This window comes from Lissotriton helveticus, chromosome 11, assembly GCF_964261635.1.
Source record: "Lissotriton helveticus chromosome 11, aLisHel1.1, whole genome shotgun sequence".
NCBI lineage: Eukaryota > Metazoa > Chordata > Amphibia > Caudata > Salamandridae > Lissotriton > Lissotriton helveticus.
The window spans coordinates 1,143,205,634-1,143,228,939 of record NC_136072.1 but is presented as its reverse complement, the minus strand read 5'-3'; the positions used below and the strand labels follow the sequence as shown (position 1 = coordinate 1,143,228,939).

Genomic DNA, 23,306 nt, shown 5'->3' with positions numbered 1-23,306 from the left:
AGGTTTTAAACTCACGAATAGGGGTGTTTGATGAACAATGTTTGGGGTTTATACTGTATTCACTATGTTATGTTATGTTACTATAGTTTTATATAGCGCAAATCACCACTGGTCTCTAAGCGCTTTTAAAGAAAAGGAACACAACAAATAGCCACCGGTAGACCACCCGCGACCACACTGACGATTTAAAGTAAAGATGTTGTCTTTTTGAACAAGTGGGTCTTTTACGCCTTTCTGAAGGGCAATAGCACTGGCACTATAATATTACTCATTATCGCTGAGATATGAATAAATAAATGAAAGTCAACTTGTATAGCACCCTGTTGCGCCAAGGAGTGTCCTGGCCCTCTGCACACAAACCATCCCTGCCAAGGGTATACCAGTCACTTAATCCTGTTTAAAGAGCCACATTTCAATTTCTTCCCCCTTCTTCTATACATTATTCTATGGTGATAATCTTAATGTACTTGATATAGACTAGATCAGCACATTGTGTGCGTTTGATACAGGCATTTTCTGGTCTGGCTAAGCCGGTATACCTCACAAAAGCTTCTCTGGGAGGTCTGTTGAATTTCTAACATCCCTGTGTTCCCGTCTATAGCCCAAAAAAGGGGATGAGAAATACCTTCTTTTCTCTATAGAGACCAGTACTCTTGTAAAGCATTGCTAAAAACCATTGTCAAACCCAATAATTCACAAAGACAATACCAATTGACTTTGCCAGTGCTTGTTTCTAAATATAAGTTACATTGTGTAAGGCTTGTGATCATCACTTCGACTGCAACAGAGGAGAAGATGTGTTGAAAGTGGCCAAGATAAAAATACAATAAAAGCAGCAAAGCATGGGATAACGGCAATCAATTTTTAAAACTTTTTTGGGATGCACTGCGTCCTTGTTTGAGATCAGAGGAAATTGATGAACACTTATATTTCATGTCCTACCTGCTTGGAGATCTTCAGCGGGAACCTCTTCCGGGCCTGGTGGATGCCCCGCTCCGACTCCTTCTCCGAGATGTCGTGGTTCTGCCCATTCTCGACCGAGAGGCAGTTTTCGGACTCTCTGGCCTTCTTGAAAGGTTGTTTCTCCCACTTCTCCTTGCGCTCCTGCGGCTTCAACGACACATCCTTCTGTGGGACCAGGAAGAGAAGAGAACATCGCTTAGCTCCCAACCTTGATGATCAAGAACATCTGAAGCGTCAATCAATTCTTATAACACAACAGTGGAATAATGCACAAGCGTGTGTGATATCTTCAACTACACTACTACTGACTACCCTGCATCTTCATTTACCACAGCGGGTCAACAAACGCGTCCATCGATAAAGGCAACTACAAGCAAACTAGTGAAATATGGGCCAATATTCAGGACTGCTTCGAAAACAGCGTCTCCCGTGACACTCAGTTTGTCATTTCAACCATCAACGACTTGAATGATGCTGACACAATTTTCAAATGTCTTTGGGGACACTGACAAGAACACAACATCCAAAGGAGACAGCTAAGGCACAACAGCATCCTTCTTCTCCACATACATGCATGAACTGACGGCGACTCACGGGATCAGCTACCTCATGGGAATATCCAAAGTGAGATCTCTCAAGAGCAGAAGATAGCACTTAGAAGAGCTGGGAGCATAGAGAGAGCACGAGCAAGAAACCACGGCCAGCAACAGAGACCTAGGCTCTCTGTACCAATCACCAGAGTAAACTCAGGGGACAAACAAAGCTGCAGGGATATCGCCTCGCGGGGAGCACCATCAGACCCATGAGGTCAGGACACTAACCCCAGAGGGCTCCAGGGCCCTCTTGGAAATGGTTAGGGCCAATAGGGAAAGATAAGATTTCACCGCCTACGGCATAATTTGCAGATTTTAACAAAAATAGCTTCAAGCTTGACCGGATCAAAAATTACTCATAAACAGACATGCAGCGTGTGGCGCGGCGCAGGGTAAGACACTTTACAGGGTAAGACACTTTACAGAGATGAACTGGTCCCTTTGCAGTTACTGATTTTCGTATTTTGGTATTAAATTGAAAAATACAAGGTGTTTCCTACGGTAATAATGTCCCCAACTGCTGGTTGGGGACACACCTTTTATCCAGAGCATGAAAACATCCTATCAAATTTAAATGTAATTTCAACAGGGTGTAAATTGTTTCTATGGTTATTAATTTTTTGTTGTTTCATTATTGGTGCACATTTAGGTTACACTCTTCTCAAAACTGTAGTTAATGAACAAAGTGCTGAAGGGGCCAACAATGTGGGCATGAAGTAAAGCCGAAACTACTAAAAACCAGTTATAAAACCTAACTGCGGTGTCGAGAAAAAAGACCACACCTTTTATCACATTGAAAGACGGCATGTAAGGTTGTTTTCTGCGCAGTGTATCATTTTGTGCTTTACACAAACTATTTTACTCTGGGGTTAAAACAGACGGTATCACAACGGGGCTCCTCGAGACACACAATCATTGTTGGTGACTTATAATTTCAGTAGCATCTGGAGAATTGTGTATACTTTTCTTTCCAAAAAGAATATGATATATTTTCAGAGTTGGCATCTATTTTGTATGAATAAGTGTTAAAATGACAAACCTGCAGCTGACTTTGTCAAAGAATGTACTGCTATGCGGTCTCTTTCCACCGCTGCTACACAATTCCAGTGCAGTGCTGTGTGTTACACAAAAACTTTACAACATACCCATGTCATAATGAACATTTTATCTAGAATTGAAGACTCATCAATGTCCTTTGAACCTTCGCAAACACTATATGAACAGGACAGGAACTGATTTAAGGAGCAGAAGGGTGAACTGCAAAGATAATCATTTTTTAAAGTTTTAATTGAATAATTCATTGATTTTTTTTAGGACGCCCTGCTGCTTTATTTGACAGCATCCTGTTCTGATGTAGCTGTGCATTATTGCACAACATAGACCTTGTCAACTGTGAAACACTCATTTCGGGCAAAAAGAAATGCAAAGGTTGCCCTTTTTCAAAATTAATCAAGTTCCGTGAAAAACCTGAACTGTGACAGTGTGAACATAAATAGCTGGTTTTCTGCAACAACAACAAAATGATCACTGAATTCCAAATTTCTGTGGATTTTCACATTATCCAATGTAGTGCTACATAAAATGTTTGGCAATAATGAATAACAAGTATTGTCAAAGTCTGTAGGTCTTGCCTTTATAATGAGTGCCGATTGGTTGGCTTTTCCAAAGTTAGTAAAGTATTGATTAAAAAAAAGTAAAATAAAAAATAATAAACTGTAGAAATAAAAAACTAAGTACCTTATGGCAGCTAACAACTGTTCGTTGAATTCAAGGTTTTCAATCTTTAGAACTGGCGTGGTTTATTTTTCAAGTTTGATTCCCTCCAAAAACTCAAAACAGAATATAGGAATACTAAGTAAGTGTCAGAAAGTAAGGGCACACCCTTGCCAAGGAGTGATTTACTTTCCACAAGTTTGAACCAGTTGGCCCTCCGCAGTAGCCCAGAGAGATTAATGGGCTTCCAGGAGAAGTGTCATGCTAAGTGCAACTTCTGCCTCGGATGACAGCTGGGAGAGTGCAGGGGCTGGCCCTTCCACTTGTGCCAGAAAAGCCATTGTGCCAAAGCTGTGCTTTTGTGCAATATGTGGAATGCAGGAGATAAAGCAAAAACCACGCTTGAACTCTGCTCCACAGCTACATTACAGCAAAAATATCCCAGTTACTGCTTTCATAGGCAAGCTGGGAGGGTCAGAGAGAAAACACTGGTGGGTGTATGAGGGGGGGGGGGAAGCAACAGACAAAGGAGACAGCTGAAAAACACACGCAGTCTCGTGAAATGCTGAAAGAGAAAGACAATTAGTAACTGCCTCAATGTGAGCTGTGGAAGGACACAAATCACCCAATCAAAAGGATTATAAAGAGGCGATGCCCCAGGGACGGACAAACACAAGAAGGGGAAGGCAAACCATTGAATAAGAAGCAAGCAAATGAGAGTGAGAGTGCAGCCAATTAGTGGAAGGAATGGGATTGCTTTTTACCCACTGTAAGTTAACAATAGGTCATTCCAACCAGACCTCTAGCCCTTTCCGTGCTGATGACGGAACCGCTCTGTCATCAGCCGGGGTAGCGCTGTGCTGATGACAGAGCAGTTCCGTCATGGCCCGGCCGCCGCGCCTGCGCGGCGCTGATTTTGCGCCTGCGTGGCGCGTTCTATTAAGCGGGCGGGGCCATGACCGAACCGCTCCGTCATGAGCACAGCCCACCCGAGGGGCGTGACGGAGCGGTTCCGTCACAAGCGTCAGAGCGCCGCCCGCCCCCTTAGCGCTGCGGCGGAATAGCCGCCGCAGCGATGAGGTTACAAAAAAAATATGTTTGTTGTAAAATATTTAGAGTGTTTAAACAAATGTGCATACAAGAAAGCCTCACACATCCACTGGTACGTGGCGGGAAGTACAGCCTCGGACATCTTCTGGTACATGGTGGTTGGAGGGCTCTACAGCCTCTAAGGTCCTCCAGTATGTGGGGGTCGGTGGGGGTTGGACAGCATAACCTCTAACATACTCTGCTCAGCAGGGCTTCAAGCATCTGGTGGTGTATTAGAGGGGTGGGCAGTTTAGCCTCAGGTATCTGTGTGTGGTGGGGAGTGGGCAGTACAAGCCCAAAATTCATTCCTCTTGTGTGGGGGCGGGGTTTGAGGTCAATACTTATTCAAATATCCTCCGATATATGGTGGGGAGAGGGCAGAATAGCCTAAAAAATCCTGGGTTATTTTGCGGCGCAGTGTAGCTGCAGGCATTCCCTGGTAGGTGGGGGAGAGGACGGTGCAGCTTTAAATGGCCGGAGGTGTGTGGGAGGAGTGGGCAGTATTGCTTTAAGACATCCACTGGCACATGGTGGGGCGTGGACAGTACATCCTCAAAGGTCCACTGCTATGTGGGGGAAGAGGCAGTATCACCTCAAATATCTCCTAGTACATAGTGAGGAGTGGGCAGTACAGCCTCAAATACCCTGTGGTGTGCGGGGTGATGGAGTGGGCTGTAAAACCTTCAGCAGCCTCTGGTATGCGGTGAGAAGTGGGCAGAACAGCCTCAAAAGTCCACTGTTATATGGGTGAAGAGGCAGCTTCACCTCAAATCTCTTCTAGGACATAGTGTGGAGTGGGCAGTATTTGATTTCTTCATAGGAAACCATAAAAGCATATAGCAAATTCTATAAAAAAATTTAAAAACAATATATGTTCCATGCAAAAAGTTCAAACATTTTTACAGCACCATAAAATATTCCTATTAAAAAGGTCTTTCTGCATCTAATTACACTGTTTAAAAACCTTACCACAGGTACAAACATTTTTATGGCACCATAAAATCCATATTAAAATGTTTTTTCTACATCTAATCACGTTCTTTAAAAAACCTTGCGGTGTAGACATGTATGTACTCGTTAGGTAGAGACTGTAAAAATAAGAATGCAGGCCGACACTGTCTAACCCCATAAGACCTCAATAAAACTCTCACCCCACTCCTCCACAAAGGGCACGATGTGGCTTCCCCATGACAACTACTTGGGCTCGCACAAACCACCCTAGATAAGACACGCCCACACTCCCTATAGCACATACAATCGTTGTATGGCAAAACGACAGCGCCACCCTTCCTGTCCGCTTCCCCCTTCTTCTCATCTCCCCATCCTTCTGTTGTTCTTCTTTCTATATATTCCTCTTGCGAGGCTAATACTTAAGATTTTTTTTTTTTTTAAACAAATTTTTATTGAGTTTTGGTCAAACATCTTACATCCATGCATCATAACCGGGCCTTCAACACCATAGTCCTTATCAGGATAAAAGCAACAGTTGCCCGCACCCTCTACGCCTCAACAATTCTCCCACCCCCCTCCCCCTCTACCAAGGGTAATACTTAAGACTGCAGACTTTCTCAACGTACGCCTGTAACAAGCTTTGCCCAGCCAATTTAACTTTCACCCACTCACGCCAAACGACATGACTACTGTAACCCTCACGGCCTATAAGACACCAGTATTGCCTTCACTGTATATGTACTGAAAATTTTTCTCTAATAAAAATTTTCTGAAATATAGACCCCAATATCAGTAAAACCCAATTCTTTCTCGGTTCATTGTAGACATTACAAAATAATGCAGTGTGAATTGTTGACTGCAGTGACGTCATCACAAGGGCATTTACAAGGACATTGCAGCCTATTGCTTATCTGTTGGAAACTGGTAAAGTGATGGAATATGTCCAATCTGAAAAGCGCTAGAGCAAATCTATCTTGTGTCCTCGCATTAGATGTTAAATATGGCTGCATATCATAAGTGGCCAGGATCATATGGTTATTATGGGCGCTCGGCTTCATCAATTCCGACGACAGTCTTAATCCCTCCAGTAACAATAAACACTCACTTTTAAATTTCTTTCCATCGATGTGTTCTAAATATTCTGGCTGATCATAAAATTCGGGTTGGCCCAGATCACTCAATTTTTTATATATATTTCAGCTATAGTATACGAAGAGCAAAATGAGATTTACGGTGATTACCAGGTGTGATCTTGGTCACACTCTTTGTTACACTTCGGCAGGTCAAACGGGCCAGAATTTAACTCCAGGAAAGGCACAATATTTATCTGGACATTTGGACTTTGGTGCAGTCGTGATGGACAGTAACTATCGCGGGTTCTTGACACCTCGTGGCGGATGGTTTTAGGATGAGATCATTTGAGATCATTCGAGATCATTTGTAATCGGGTCCTTAGAGTAGAGTTTACTGCCCGTCAGAGGGGCCGCGAACACACACCGAGAGAAGACACAGTGCAGTGCTCCCAGCTTGTGTGTCATTTGCCTGCACAGCATTAACCCCTCCCATGCTCAGCTCGCCATGAGGGTTCCTGTGTGCTCATGACGAGCTGAGCTCGTCATGACCGTTGGAACGCTCACACGCGGGGCTAATTCCCCCTGCTGTGCTGAGCCACTCTCTACGCCAGACACAATAGCACGGCCCTTACCGTCTGTGTGTCTACACTACACATAATACAAATGGTGCAATGCTCAAAGTATGTAGATGTGACTACCTTCAACTCAGCATTAGACACACAGCACAGACCTTGAGGGCAGCACATCTCCTTACGGCAGGCACAACGGTGCAACACGTACAGTCTGTGTGTCTACACTATGATACAAATAGTGCAGCATGCAGTTCTTTGTACATTACACTCAGCATAAGACACACAGTGCAGTCTTACGATCTGCCCATCTCCTACCCTAGACACACTGGTGCAATACTTACAGTCTGTGGGAGAGGTCACACTGAACACACAAGGCAGACAGTACAGAGTTCACAGCCTGGGTGTCTGCACACACCAATCTGGTGTGTGCACAATACTCCGTGCCCGACCCACAAAGCAAGCGGTGTAGTATTAAGGCTGCCTCTGGGGCCATCTGCACTACACAAGGCACACCTCGTGCTTATTAAAAGAAGAACAAAAGGACACACGGCCAGACTGCGCTGACGTTGTCAAGGCTGCTCCCTAATATAAAGTTAATGCTTTCCACAGAACCTTTGCAGAAGTCCTTAGAGCGCGAGTGCGCTCCAGGAGGCCCGTCCGCTTCCAGACACTACATTATCCTTACTGAAGGAAAACAGCTGTTAGACCTACACCCAGTGCCAGCCAGGGCTTCAGAGCAGGTGTTACAGACAGTATGCAGAGGCAGAGCGAGGCTGGCCTATAGTGTTCATGACAGACAGACATATGTTTCTACCCCCTTTAAACTCACACAGAGAACTTTCAACATGAAATAATATACTATAAACTCTGCCCTGTGCTAACCACCTCACAGGCCTCCGTGAGGTCTGCTGATCACCCCATGGGGCAATCTGCCACATGTCTGCATCCCAGGGTGTGCCAAAAATGCTATGAAATTGACCTGAAACGGGCCAAGGACATGACTCTACTTTAAGCCGAAACGTGTGATTTAGGATTCTGAAAAGCATCAATGGAAAAGAAGCTTTGAAACATACACAGTAAAAGTACACTCAGAGCATGGATTTTCCCTACTGGCTCTCACAAAAGCAGACTGTTCTTCAACCATCACATCATAATTCAAAGAGAGGTTACCAGATGTGCCAATAAAATGACCACATTAGATTCCTCCTGTCTGTAATGACAGAGGTACAGAGCCATAGTCCACTTGAGGTTGACTACTACCCATCATCTTACAGCCCACCAGCTATTTCTGCTTCCAAATGCTGAAAACACCTTTCTGTCCTGGGAACTGGTGTCTGGTACACGACTTCTCACAGTGAAGGGTGGTCGGACTGCAGTCGCTTCATCCACTTGGCGCATAGGTAAATTACTAAGAGGTTAGCTCGTGGGAGTAAAGTCTACTTACTGCCATCAACTGCTGTAGTTGCATTGCATTGCGTAATACTCGAACATGCTATGTACAAGTTTCACAAACTACACAAGTTTGCTGTGAAGCGCTTTATGAAAGACAAACTGTGATGAATATTTGTGTTATTTAGGGGCGTGAGAAGTTTCACCTATGCGGAATACTCACAGCCCAAGCGAGAACAAACACTGCACGTAGTTTACAAAATGTATCTTTTAGTGTGAAAATCCAACATACTGCTTGTCACTGCACGCTTGTTCCTACAAGCGTATTGGAAAATACTACCACGTGGGGTGCCTCTGCACTACAGAATCCACAGGATGTCTACGTTTTTAGGTCTCGCCTTTTCCATTCCGAAGGAATGGGAAATGGAGAGAATTCAAGTGCTCAAAATACTCGTGAAACCAAGGGCTTTTTGGTGCGGTTTTCTTTGAGTTCACGTGAATCACGTGACCAAACAAGCACGCACATCAGCCTCCCTCCCTCCCTCCTAATTGCATTTTGTTCACGGCCGCCACCACATCAAAGGGCTTCTCCCAGCGTGTGCTCTGCGGCTTCTCCTCCCCTAATTATTCATGGCTGGCCGGTGGCCGGCCGTACTTTCAGTTTCCCGGCCGCTCTTGTTGTATATGTAGTTTTCTTTCAATCATTGCCATTTTTCCATTGTATCTCCCCTATTTTGTTAATAATGTCTCGTATTCACCCCTTTTCTCTCGCGGTATAATTGTTCTTATCCAGCGCGCTTCCATCTTTAGTTCTACGTTCTATTTCTTTTTATCTCCCATTGTTTGTGCGCTTTGTACGTTTTTTTTGCTTCAAGTTTCTGTTTTCTGTTTCTCTTTTTTTTGGTTCCCCTTTTCTAACTTAGACCGTTTCTGCCATGCGTACCTGAACCCTGATGGAAAACATCTGTGAAATACTGCACACTCTTAATTCATGGTCCAGACTCGCACACTCTTGCTTTCAATGTATTTATTACTCTGGAAGAAGCCGCGGTAACCACGCGTGCAACATTTGCAGAATTCACTTCTGGACTGTGAGCCTCTGGCAGGATTTTAAGCCGACATACAGCAGTCAGTGTTCATTTTAACTGTAAGGGTTCATAGAGCGCGTGGGTGCAAAAGGCCGCACCTAGAGGCAGCTCTATAAGTTTTACATCGAAGGCTTTTTGTTTTATCCCCAAGCACCGAAAGAGCTATGGCTTTTAGGCGACTAATAGTGAAACGCATTTTATATTGTAACATGGATAGCAGGAGCTGTCCGTGATGATTCGATATATATCGTGACTTTTCGGTCCAGCAGCCCTCCTCATGAAATCCAATGACCGCTCACGCTGGTGAGGTCTTAGCCTGTGACATTTCAGGCTAGCCGCATCTGTCTTTGATGCTGTCGCAATAAAAATCCTGCGATAGACTCCTCCCCGGCCTCTGCTCGCGGCCTTGGCCCCACCCAGCATGAATTAAAAAAGTGTCATTTACAATACAAATCGCTCAAACTTTCCTAATGCGAAAAGTTAAAAGTATGGGCATTGTAAATCACAAAACAAAAAAATAAAATGTCATTTAGAAAACCAATAGCTCAAACTTTCCTACTGCGAGACCTATTGGCAACGCCAGTGCTTGTTTTTATGGTCCCCTTAATCTCTGGCAGTCACTGCTGCCACTGTTCCCGAGTTGTGACCCTTCTCTGTCCGCATTAAGAAAGAACTTGAAAACCTATCTAATCACACGAGCTTTCTTGCAGGTATTGCCAGCCTTTTACCTCCTTCATTCCTAGCGCCTAGAGACTCTTGAGTGGAAGGGGGCATTAGAAATGACAGCTAATGGACCATGACATAACCATATACTGCCGAGTCCTGGAAAACCTACACAAGGTATGAGTAACATGCATGTTCTGTGCAAGGCACAAGTTACATGAAAGGGGAGTCACACAAAAAAAATGGTTTTAATGAAGAAAAGGGATGAAAATGACCAGAAAAACACAAAATGTGGCAAAGAAAATGTTGCAACTACAGCGCAGGTGTCACAGCACTTTCTCGATACAAAAAATGCACAATCACCAATGTGTCAAACAACCACTGCATAATTAAATGTAGTGCCTGTGTGTGAGTAACAAACGATGGTCACAGAACTACGGAAACTCATCTGGGAGGCTCCACGCGAGACAACTCTCGCGTAACAAAAAACTACGCACAGATCGGACATCACTCAAGATGCTTCTTTGGCACAGCAGGCTGAGGAAGTGACGCATCGGTGCCCACTGCTCCCTCCGGGCACCGCCGCAGCTCCCAGAGCAGCAGAGAGCTGGCACGCAGTGCCACACCGGAAGCAGCTGGTTCATGTGCCAAGCGGATACACATCTCCAGGCCTGGTGACTCCTGTGCTGGACGAGGTGCCACCACAGAGGAGGTATTATTTTAGACAAACAAGGGAACCTGATGAGTAGCTAAGGACCCCGGGTGTCCGGAAATAAATACGGTATAGACCTGGATAGGTGCTACATTTGTACGATGTCCAGCCGGACAAAGAATTTTAATTTACAATGCAATCAAATGAACATAAATGAGAAAAACCACAATAGAGTGGGACGCAATCCTGCATCCAGTACACAAGACAGGAAACAAAAAGACATTAAACAAAAGATTTCAGGCTAAACAGGAGCATGGAAGCTTGGCAAAATCAGGGAATGAATCAAACTTTCCACAATAGTAACCACATTATTTATACACATTGGTTAGACGTGGCAGTATTTAGTTTGTCGACGACGTTTCGACCCCATGCTCAATAGATAGAGGGATCATCATCAGGACTATACAATGCAATGCCTGGCTCTTCGAGCAGTAGCAGCACCCCCTCCCCTCAGCGCCTTGAGACCCTCACGGGTAAGTAGCGCGCTCTACAAGTACTCTGATGACTGATTGATTGATTGAATGCCTGAACAAAAACACAATGCCAGGCGTGTCGCTGTAAATGGGTGGATTCAATTGCAGCCGGGAACCCGCTTCCAACAGGGGATTCCATGTATAAACGTGCCAGCCGAGATGTAATTAATCTCGTCACCCGGCCCGGTCTCACAGAGGAGGTGCCACCACAGCGGAGTTACCCCGAAACAGAACCCCGGAAAGAGCCCCCTAGCGTCCGGTCTCGGAAGTACTGCCAGCAGTAAGAAGGGGGGCAAGTGCCCAGGCAGGAAAACAACCTATGTCCACACAGACTCACGTCACGAACTAATTTGTGATTTGTGGGAAGTATCAGGCAGTATGAGGGTGTTTGATTTTTTTGCCTGTCGATGTGTTTTTAATTTTTGGGGTGTAGTCCGAGGTCCATCTCATGCAAATCGGAAACAAAAAACTGTCATTTCAGCATTTTATTTTCAGTGCTGTACAGTGAAGCCGATGTGAAGCAGAAATTGCAATGTGTCTTTTAAAAACCCAAAATAAAAACATAAACAGTAAGCCTTAAAATAGCCATACTGGGTGCATTATTAATTTATTATAGGAAACGCTTCATGCTAGCTGCCGGATCCGGGACCCGCCCGGACCCCTCTCATTTCCAGCTCTGCCACGGCCTGGTGTGACCCTGAGCTGACACCATGGTCCGACCCGCTGCTCCATTCTCCAAGAAATGGGAGGTGTGGCAGGGGGGGGCCCCAAGACGCCAATTTTAATTAGGGCTCCCCGTTATTCATAAATGTGTAACATTTCCGTCTGCATTTACCCATATTTATTTTTTGCCCATTATATGTGTATTTATCCATATTTATTGTGTGTTTTGTGTATAAATGAAGTTGTAAAACTGTACATTTCCATATTTATGAAACTGATTGACATGTACTCATACTTTGATGTCTGTCGTGATTTAGCTATTTAAGCTACCAAATATTATGTAACAATGCATCTACTAAATATTAGCATTATGCCACAAATGTATGTTGACTTATGCCACTTTTAAAGTAATTTCATCTTTTTTTTATTATTTCCTATGCTGTCCATCTGCTCCGCGGTTGGGCTACAATTCATGAAAGACAGCACGAAGAGGCACTTACAAGAAGCAGCATTTTCTGTATTTATCCAATAAAAAAAAAAATAAACGCAGACAGACGCATTCCAGGAGTGTCTGGTAAATCCGCATAATTTATGACATGTTCAGCTCTTTGCATTCTGGGACTTGTAGTTTTATTTTCGTCTATTTAATACCACCCTGTACGTTTCTGCATGTGCAGTGAATTTGGTCAAAAAGCCGAGGTGTGTTTAAAGGCATCAGGCCATGCCACACTTCGCCATTACGTGACATGCCTGGGTAGGCTTCCATGCACCGGAAGTGATTTGTGCCCACGCCCGGTAGAGACATTCAATCCAGGGCTGGGTCTGTGGTCTGCGGGAAGTCGAATAAACTGCACTCCTTAGCAAATGTTCCCACCTCCGGACATACTATTAAAAGGCTGCTTCGGTACATCACACCTGGCGCCTCGTGCCCTCGACAAGGTGTACCTTTATGTTTGTAGCACAGTGCCAACAGGTGAGGCCTGGTAACCATGGTAGCCGTGCACTGTAACACTTTAACCGCACTCTAGCCAGAGTACCAGTCTTGGAAACATTAATCACATCCGTGAACATAAACCTATACAGGTGCGATGGTACCTGGACCTGTGGATAGAGGTAGAGAAATGGTGTCACCATGGAAAACCTCACCTGGAGCATCGCGTCCCTTCCTGGCAGGTGGCCAGTACAAGGGGACACACCCGGACAACTGTGTGCAATTCTGAAGGCCTTATGTGAGGTATAGTGCCTAGGACAGACAGTGACAACTAAGCATTGTGCCAATTCTGTAGACCTCACCAAGTGAAGTGCTCTGCATGAAGCACTGACACCAGGAAGTTTGCATAAAGTCCTACAGGCCTCACTTGGAGTATAGTTCTCAATACAGAGTGCCAATTAAAGGACTGTGCCCAGGACTGCAGGGCTTATCTGGAGTACGTGAAAATTGCAATGGGTAACCCAATCAACACTTGACGGCTTGGGCAATATAAAGTGAACAGGTAGATGTGCCAACAAGGGATTTGTTTGTACAATTAATTTGAATTATTGATGCTTTTTTTTTTACTTCAAACAAGCTTTTATTATATGCTTGCAAATTAATTACTTTTAGAGTATTTGTCTGTATAACAACTCATATAGTTTTTAGTTTCCTATGTATGTGAAAACATCAGCGTGTGTCAGAAAAATACATGAAACAGATTTAACAATAAACGTTTCAAAACACGGGTATAAAATGAAAAAATAGATTTTATCGTATTGAAAGAATATATTAAGGGGTACTTGGATTTTGTCAAGCGCACAATGTAACAGGAAGTTGCATACATACAAAATTATTCATTATGCTTCTCAGTGTTTCTTCCTCCCACTCCAGCCTACATTAAGGGACAATATATCAGCCCACTCTAGCCATTGGCTGACTTCACTACGAGTCGTGGCATGCTACCCTTCCACAAGGAACACATGCACACACAGGTACTTCCCTTCAGTGCCTGGAAGTACTATGGTAATGTGTGGTTTGTTTGAGCCCCAACAGTTTTTTTTGCCTCAATCATTTTTTTTTTAGATTGATGAGGGCCCAGCATATTCTCAAACAATGTCTTGCAAAAACCATGATAAAACATTACAAGAATTGCCAGAAGTCTGGGGGCCAACCCCAGACCTATTGGTGTTGCCAATGCTTGCTTCATTGTGCCTTTAGCATGTGTTTTGTGCCTTTGCCAGTAGGTGCGTTTGTGGCTGCATGTTTGTCCTGGTGCCCAAGCACTCTATGTTTTGGGCCCAGTGTCTGCAACTGACCACAAGAGGTGATGAAGGGCACAACAGGCAAGGGACCCCATCCCTGCCTTGCATCACACCTTCAGACAGGCCTGGCATCACATCAACAGCACTCTGCATGTTAACAGTTGAAGAACTGGCCTTAAAACCTGAACCAAAAATACAAGTCCCAGTATGCAAAGTGCTGTTGGCTACAAGTCCGGCTGAAGGTGTCACACTGGCCATGGACTGCTTGATGGCTGCACCAGCTGCCCTGATGAGGGCGCTGTTGTGCAACAGTGGAGGTCTCTAGCTACTGTGGTACCCCAGGTAAGGTACGCGCCGCCCAAGAAAGCTGCACCTCGGTTCAATTGGCCCATGAAAGATTCTCCTAGCAAAGGGCAGCATAGGTGACCGCCCCTCAGCAGGGCCGGCCTTTAGCATGGGTGAGCTGGGCCCATGCACTGGGCGCCAATATTCTGAGGGACACATGGCGCTGTGTGCATTAGGGTTATGCCAACAGCAGTGCCCTTCTCATCTTGCTCCAGTCTTGTCCTTGTCTTTGCCTGTTCATTTCTGTCTGCTTTGCCAGTTTAAAGTGGTTTTAGTCCTTTATTATCATATGGCGGGTGATGTTTTTAACACCCCTTTAGCCCCATTACTTGCCCTCCCTTCACCCTCTGAGCCCTGCCGGCACACATCAACAAACCCATCATCTGCTGAGGCAGCTCAGCTATTGGTGATTCAGGTGAGCCGGGGGCGGTCCAGGGATGTCTGTCTTCAGGGGCCAGTCACTGCTCATCCAGGTACTGCCCAGTGAACACAAAAGGGGCCCCCTGCTGCTTCATTTAATTCACTACCATCAGCAAGGCTGCCAAATTTCTCTCCACCCATGCCCAGGGCGCTATCTTATGCACAGAGAGGCAAACTCTGATCCAGGTGTAAAAAAGCACCTGTGAAAACGGACGCGGCGTCCATCTTGGGAGACGCGGCACTGTCTGACATTTCAATGCCGCTCCGGAGAGAGCCTATTATTCACATCCCGGAGACTGTCAGCTTCAGTAATTAGAGCAGGCAGCTCTGTCGATCACACTTACCGAGCTGACAAAACGAGCATCTGTAGATACGGGTATGTGAGGGCACGGCCGACCCAAAGCGCGCGTGCGCGTCTGGGACGGTTCTAGGATTTTGGGGACCCTAGTCAGGAAGGGAATGTGCAAGACTCCTCTAATTTGCATAAAACTTGACACAATCAGAGCTGTTTGCATCTCTTTACGCAGATTTGTGCAGACACCTCCCCCATCCACCCCCCACCCACCCCTGCTGCAGCCCCTCCCTCCCAGACACCTCCAAGCACCTCTTTTACAGCTCATAAAAGGCTAAAGGTGTGAGAGTTGCTTATCATCAGAAAGGGTTAAAATTGTTGGGGCACTAAACTGTGCAACACAGCAGGGCAGGAGGCCGGATTGCAGGACAAACCTCCATAATGGATTCTTCCAACTGGAAGCATAGCAGGGGGGGCCTTCCTCCCCTGGGCCGCGCCTCCCACACCATTAAGTAGGGAGGCCCTAGGTAGGGCCCCTCCCACGGGCACAACTGCAACGAAACAACTTGCTCTCTAGATGAATAGTGCCACTAGGGATGTATGACATCACAACGCATGCTTTTACTCCGCATGACATTACAACGCAGTTTTTACAACGCAAGTCGTTACAACGACTTGCGTTGGGGGGCGCTGGATAGTGGATAGTGGAATAGTTTAATTTTCTATTCCAACTCCAGTCCTCATGGATAGTAGGGAAGGTGTTGGATAGAAAATTAAACTATTCCCTATCCTACAGCGCCCTCCAGCGCAAGTCGTTGTAACGACTTTCGTTGTAATAGCTGCGTCGTAATGGTAGTGCGGAGTAAAAGTTGCGTTGTAAAGGATGTTCCCCGCCACAAGAGGCCTGGTGTTGCGTAGCCTGGTGGTGGTGCACGGAGCCCATGTTGGTTGGCTGAGTGAGGGGTCCCGGGCAGCTGCCCACACCCCCCTGCCTAGAGCCGCACCTTACAGTTCACTGATCATTCCTCCTGCCGGGCTGCTGCTGACGCAGGGGCTGGCCCCGCCCCTCGAGTGATAGAATAATAATAAAATAGTTTTATTATCATTTTATTTTTCATTTGCTGTCTTTCAGCAGTGGGGCGACGCTCCTCCACCATAATAGAGATTATACAATTTTCGTGGCAAAATGCTCACGGCTCGGCTTGTGCACTGGCTCTTAGGACCAATCGGGATCCTTGGCTCGGCTCTCCTTGTTAATGTCTTGGCTCGCTCACCTATAATGGAGATAGGCATGGGGGCACGGTCGACTGAAAGCCAGTATCTACACGTGTGAGTGTATAAAATGTAGCATCTATGGAGTCGGGCCGACCCAAAGCGTATGCGCTCGCTACTCCTGCGTATAAAATTTTGCATCTATAGAGGCAGCTATGTAAGGACATGCCCGACCCAAAGAGAATGTGTGTGTGCAAAATGTAGCATCTATAGAAACAGGTATGTGGGGGCATGGCCGACCCAAAGAGTATATGCATTTATATATTAGTACAATAGGCAATATTTATTGGCCATGCTCAGTTTAACCTGGCTTTAGTCTGGACTGGCCTCCTACAAGTTTCTTGACACCACCAGACGACTTCAGAAAATCTCCCCCACACCTGTGTATGAGGGCACCAAAGACATACATTTATCCAAGCATTACTGACCCCACACCACACACTGCTAGCTGCTCAAATATACCCAGAGCCACTGGAATTATGAGGCAGGAAAGGCAATTATTCAGCACAGTTTACTAAATTATGCAGCAAGAAAAGGCAAATTATGCTGCACAATTCAGCACGTTTTGTGGTACTATAACTTCATATTTTTGTCGTTTTTTCACATGTGGACACTGTCTGGGTGAAGGTTTCACCCGATTAGTACACGTTTTACAACAAAAAACTGTAATAACCAAGTAAAAGATGACCAGTCAACCTCTGCGTAAGGCATTCTACTAGGCAACGGCAAGTCACATGGATTTTAGTACCCGTTTGATTCGTCTGAGCTAGTAAAAAACAAAAAGTTATTAACATCTGCAGATTATGCAGCAGACGACGGATTATGTGGCAAATACGTCAAATACATAATTATGCGAAAAGCACTGCAGCTGCAGAATCGTATAATTCCACTGGCCCTGAATATACCCCACAGAATCAGAAAAATCCTTTGGGTAAACCACACTGTATTTTCACGGATGTATGACGTTACAACGCATACATTTACATTGTGGTACATTACATCGCGGTTTTTACAACGCAAGTTATAACAACAACTTGCGCTGGAGGGCGCTGGACTTAGGAGTAGTATAATTTACTATTCCAACTCCAGTCTGCGTACAGTAGGGAAGGTGTTGGATAGTAAATTATACTATTCCTTGTCCTAGAGCGCCATCTAGCGCAAGTCATTGTAACGACTTGATTTGTGAAAACCGTGATGTAATAGCATTGCGATGTGATCCCCGCGTTGTAAACGATGTTTCCCTATTTTCACTTCACAGCTCCAAAGTGACCTAATGGCTGACACTCCAGGCTGGGCAATGGACAATCTCACACCCTTGTGGAATGACATAGTCTCCAAGTTCTAAGTCACACGCTTTCATTCACAATGGATGCTACAAAAAGACTTGCCTGAGTTAACAGCTCGTTTTTAATTACCCGCTGAACCAATACAAACATTCATTACACAAAACACAGTACTGACCACACACCTTAACACAACCCAACCATAACCCCGGTGACTGAGAAATCACGAGCTTGAAATAGAAACGTTCAATAACTCTACAATAAATTCTACAGGAACCTACCCTATGATGTGGAACACACATTCCCCGCCCATCTCAAATGTGCCCTCACCACAAGGAAATGTCTTTAAAAAATGCCATATGAGTTGAAGTAGCAGACAGTGACAGTTGTAATGCGGAATCATTGCCTTTCCAAATAAACCCACTGTACCTACAGCTTACTTTTCTGCTCCACAGCGATTAATTACACCACCTTGGTGCTCTATTGGCTGAGGGCCTTCTTATTTTTATATTAAAGGGAGTACTCCACCCATTCTGATGTCCTCCCAGGGACTCTACAGTTACCATACCTGATGAAGGCCTCTCATTCATCTAATGAGCGAAACGTCTTCAAAATCTTGGCAATGAATTAGTAGGGTTTTTGTTATAACAGAACTGATTTTGAATTACTTAATGCCAACCTTACTATATTGTTTTGGCCTCCAGCACCATTAGTTTATTTTCTATATACACTGCCCCCCACTTCTCACTGATTTTTGGTACAGTGGGCGCACCTCTTTGTGTGATACTCTGGAAATATATCCCCATTACAAATGTCCGTATACTGGATATATAGCCTGCTTCTGCGTGCTACCTCTACGGAAACTGATTGAAACAGGATCTTCTCTGTGGTCTGTCTTTATAAAGATTCAAATGACCCCACATTGAACCACTGTCGACGTCACAATTAAAAAAATACCTGGTCGCCGCATAAGCCTTTTTTCAGTTTAATTTTTGTATCTCTGTTGTTTTACCTTTATACGTTTATACACTGGCATTTTATTTTTGGGCATTTGACATTATGCCTCCTCTGCCATGTTATATACTGCTTTGAATACAAATATTTTTTTATTCTCTGTCACTTCTGTAACAATCACTGCCTTGCTGTAATACTTATTGCCTTATCGTAAACCTTTCCTTCATTCTGGTTTATGGGTCTAGGCTGTGCTATATAAAACCTTAGAAATAAATAAAGATGTCAGATTAAAGCTCTCTCTGAGGGACGTAAAGGGTCCTTTTACGTCATAGGAATATAGAAACCCCACTAGGTCTGGGTTAGAACCAGCTTCTCCTCATCACATGTGCACATACACCCAAAAAGAAGTGCGCTCTAGTGCCAGGGCAGGTGCGACAATACGTTACTTTGCCAATGCTTTTCCCTCATTATATCATTTTGTTTCTTATTCAGTCACTCTTGTGTGTTTTAAACTATGTATTCGGGTTACAAAATTCAAAGCCAGTATTAATCTTTCTTTGTGCAAACTAAAGTCATATTTCCCTGTGATGTGTAAAAAAAACTAAAACATGTTTATGCCTATTTTATGTACTCTGTGCGTGGGAATACACTTCTAAGGTTAAAAGAAAATTATATACAATAGTTTTTTTTAATCTAAATTTTGATTACAAGCACTTGGCCATCATGTTTAGACAACAGCATGTTTTAATTTTAACTTTTTTAATTTGTTGTATATACTTGCAATAAAACGTTTTTTTAAAATAACCCACGTACCAGCTTGTCAAGGGCAGGCCCATTGGCTTTGCCAACGCTTGTTTTAGAAAATATAGTTTGCATTCTGCATGACTCCGGGACTGACAGGAAGTCCTAGTAAGCCCACAGAAGGCCAAGCCACAAACATGGACCCAAAAGAATGAATAAATAGTCCCTATTATGGCATGCTAGTAAAGCCATATGTGTTTCTGCAACAAGCAAGGGAAGTCAGTGGCAGTTATAAACTGAAACTACCTCTGCAGAACCTCAGAAACTACACCTGCCAACATCATGACCCCCATCCACCCCCCTAAATTTTTTTTCCCATTCTACGGACTTCAGCACTGTGGCCAGCTCCAGAGCTATCCATGGTTCTGAAAGGCCCAGTGGAGAACACTGAGCCCTTAGATTATATAGGCACACCTGTCCGAAGAGGCTGTGGCTACTGGACTTATAACTCGGTAAGCCCAATGGAGAACAATGACACAGCCACTTCGATGGGGGTGGAGGCCACAGCTCTGTGCCATATGTAGCGCAGCAAGGCTGCCTGTGCCCTGGTGCAAGCACGGAAAATGGCTCCCTGGTCTGCTGTTGGGTTAGCAGAATACAGCAATTATCAGGGATCAATGGGCCCCTCAGGCCTCTGGGCCCTGGTGTCACTGCACCTGCTGCACCAATGGCAGCTGTGCCTCTGTGTGCCACAGCTCTATGGGGTCCTATCTCTCGGTGATCAGAAAGAGAACCAACACGTTGTCTTCAACTGTTACTGCACTGTCACTTTAATGCACATTTAAATTACTCAGTTTTATAGTTATCTCTGACTTTACAACCCACAAGTGTGATTTGTCCAGGATTGCACCCCTCGCCAAACCCCCCCCCCCCCACAAACTATGTTTAATACGTAAAGTAGAAGTACCGTGCTACTACTTACTTTCTGCAAAATGCCAATTACAAACGTACTTGTGGAAATCTCCACCTCTGCTATTATGTTTTCATTGGGGTGATGTCTGCATCTGTTAAGTTTACAACTTAGTAGGGACTGGGGGAGGGAGTAGTGTGGAAATATGTAATATCTACTGCAAAATGGGTGCTTTAGGGAGACGTAAGGAGGAGTTTAGAGAGGGGCATACTACTACACCCACCCACAAACGAGTAAGACCTTTGCTGATAGCAAACTACACTTCAAAAGTTACTACTGCCCTACAGGTGACCGTAGGAAATGTACTCCCGACTAGCCTTGGTCTAACGCCACACAAGACCACTTACAGGTACTGCAGCAGACTCCCATAGAAAATAATGGAGCAGGGACTGAATACAACACCACATAGGAAATAATGTTAAAATAATTAAATTATTGCCACTTTTAAAGTATTTGCATGTATATTTTAGCCTTAAAAACGATGCAAAATTAATACAATATGTTATTAGGTTAAAAATGCATAACTTAATAAAAACAAAGATATAGTTTTTCAAATTTTCAAAAATGAAAATGTAACTTGCATTAAACAGAATTACGGACTAAATCTACTAACTATTCATTAAAAATAACATTGTTAGGTAGAGATTTTTTAATTTATTGAGTTAAAAACTATTATTTATGAGGGATAATGTGACGTAACAGGTTACTTTATCACTTCCGGATTGAACATTATTTTAATGTATTTAAAATATATATTTTACAATAAAATAAATCAAATGGGTTTTAAAAAAAAAACTTTAATCATTTCCGAAGGGAGAGCCCCACCATGCTGGTGGACAGCTCCACCTATGGGTGAAAAGTTAGAAGTAGTAACCTTACTCTTATACATTTGGTTGCACTCCAGGGTTTCAGGGGATGGAGACCAGTAATTCTACACTGTCCAACAATTTACACTTGGGAATAGAGAATAAACAAAAGTTGTACATTTACTCCAAAATGTAAGAATAAATGTAAACATGCAGATGTACTCACATGTATATTTTATCTTCATGGCTAAGCCCCAAAAGGCTCAGATGCCCCCTAGAGCTTAGTTTGTAACCTTCAAGCAATGATCTTGCTATTCTGCAGGAACATCCTCTACCTAAAGCCAGGCTCAACGGCCACAACCTGCTTCTGCAGCCACATTAGTACCCCACCTGCCAGGCCTCTGCTCAGGTTTGGTCGAGGCCGGTCTCCCGCGTTCTCACTCAGGGGCGGCTCCTCCTTAATGGCGGAGGAGCGTTGCCCTACTGCCCAGAGCCAGCAGAATAAATAAAATTATAATAACACAATGTTATTATAATTTTATTTATCGTTGTCTGAGACGCGCAATGAGTATGAGGCAGGGCTGGGCATGATAGGGATCAGGAGTGCTGTACATTTATAAGTGCGCATGTCAGTTTGGCTGGCCGTCTTAGGCCGACCAAACTGACAGGCACAGATGTTGCTCATTTCCAACTATTACTTTCATTAATGATTGTCTATAGTTAGATGGGCTCTGTTGGCCATCAAAGTACTGTAAAAACACCCCAATGAACAGAAAATGTACACCTTGTAAGATCAATCACAACACTAAACTCATAAAAGTGCGAACAATAGTTGTGTCAAGGTAACTGATAAAAGGAGGTTCAGATTGTGGATGCACTTAAGGCAGTCGCGACTCACTGACTATATGGTTCTCAGTCTCATGTCGTCGTCATGAGGTCATACGCAGAGTAAAGGGGCGGTGCTGTCAGCGTCACTCCTCGCTACCCATACATATTACAGCGATCACAGTAGACGTGATTTTACACAGATCGTCATCAGGCCGTAGCCATGAAATGTCCTCCGAAGACCGTGAATTGACTCCATTCGTCGGCCATGTTGTGGTTCAAGGCCTTCTCAGCCACTTAGCCGCTCAGTCACCGCCTGTGACAGAGTGATTGCATCTCTGTCACAGTCCTAGGCTGGCTGTCGACTGTGACGATTGGCCCATCCAAGTGTGTCAACACAATATGGCAGACTGGCGGGTCGCCCGCGCGGCAGCCTTCAATAGGACCGTACACAAGTCTGACTCCCCTCTTCCTCCAGGCCGGCTATTCCTCCCCGCCAGGTGTGGCTCTCTCCTGGCAGGTCCAGATCTTCCCTTCCTGCAGCCGCAGGTCTGACTGCCCATTCTTCCTAAACCCGACCCATCTCTTTCTCTAGCACCCTTTCTGATCTCACTCCAGGTTTGACCTTTCTAAAAATCCAAAGTATTTATTCCTCATGGTCTGATTCCTCTAATCCCACTCTGGGTGCAAAACATGGTAGAAGACCCTACAAAATATCTATTGATTAGCCAACAACTGAAACAAAAAGCCTCCACTGACACCTGTGACCAGGTAAGAACCCATTGAATATTCAATCTACCTTTCCAAGCGCGAGCCGGCCAATCAAAAACAAGAAAGCATGGATACCTGCGGCATTTTTTGCTACCACAGCCCTATTGAGGAATTGATTCTGTATTTACAGACTTTGGTGAAGACCTCCTTACCTCAAACAACAAGAGATAGATTCCCTAATCCTTATTGACGACGACAAGGTGGATCAACATTATTTGGTGTACCCTTCAGAGTGAGCGGGGAGTCAAAAAAGCCTGTCAACTTGATCAATTCCCACCTTTTCTCCTCGAGGCTGGCTCGGTGCACTCAGGTTCACCTAGAGCCGCTTGTTGGACCCTAAAGGGGCCCTCCCTCTTGCTACTGATGTTTAGCTTACACATGGAGACATTAGCCAAACTCTTAGAGCAACATCACTGAAAGGTCAAGAAGAAGCAGGCGTCATCCAGACCT

The 23,306-nt window shown here is 44.6% G+C and overlaps 1 protein-coding gene across 5 annotated transcripts in view; it reads right to left on the bottom strand.

The window, feature by feature from the left end:
• The window catches only part of FBRSL1 (fibrosin like 1), a 1,147,774-nt gene that overhangs the window by 808,716 nt on the left and 315,752 nt on the right, over window positions 1-23,306 (bottom strand). For all 5 annotated transcript variants that reach the window (XM_078667898.1, XM_078667900.1, XM_078667899.1 and 2 more), the window contains exon 2: window positions 943-1,128. In XM_078667898.1, coding sequence (XP_078524024.1) covers window positions 943-1,128 — 186 coding nt within the window. The remainder of the gene's footprint in view (window positions 1-942; window positions 1,129-23,306) is intronic.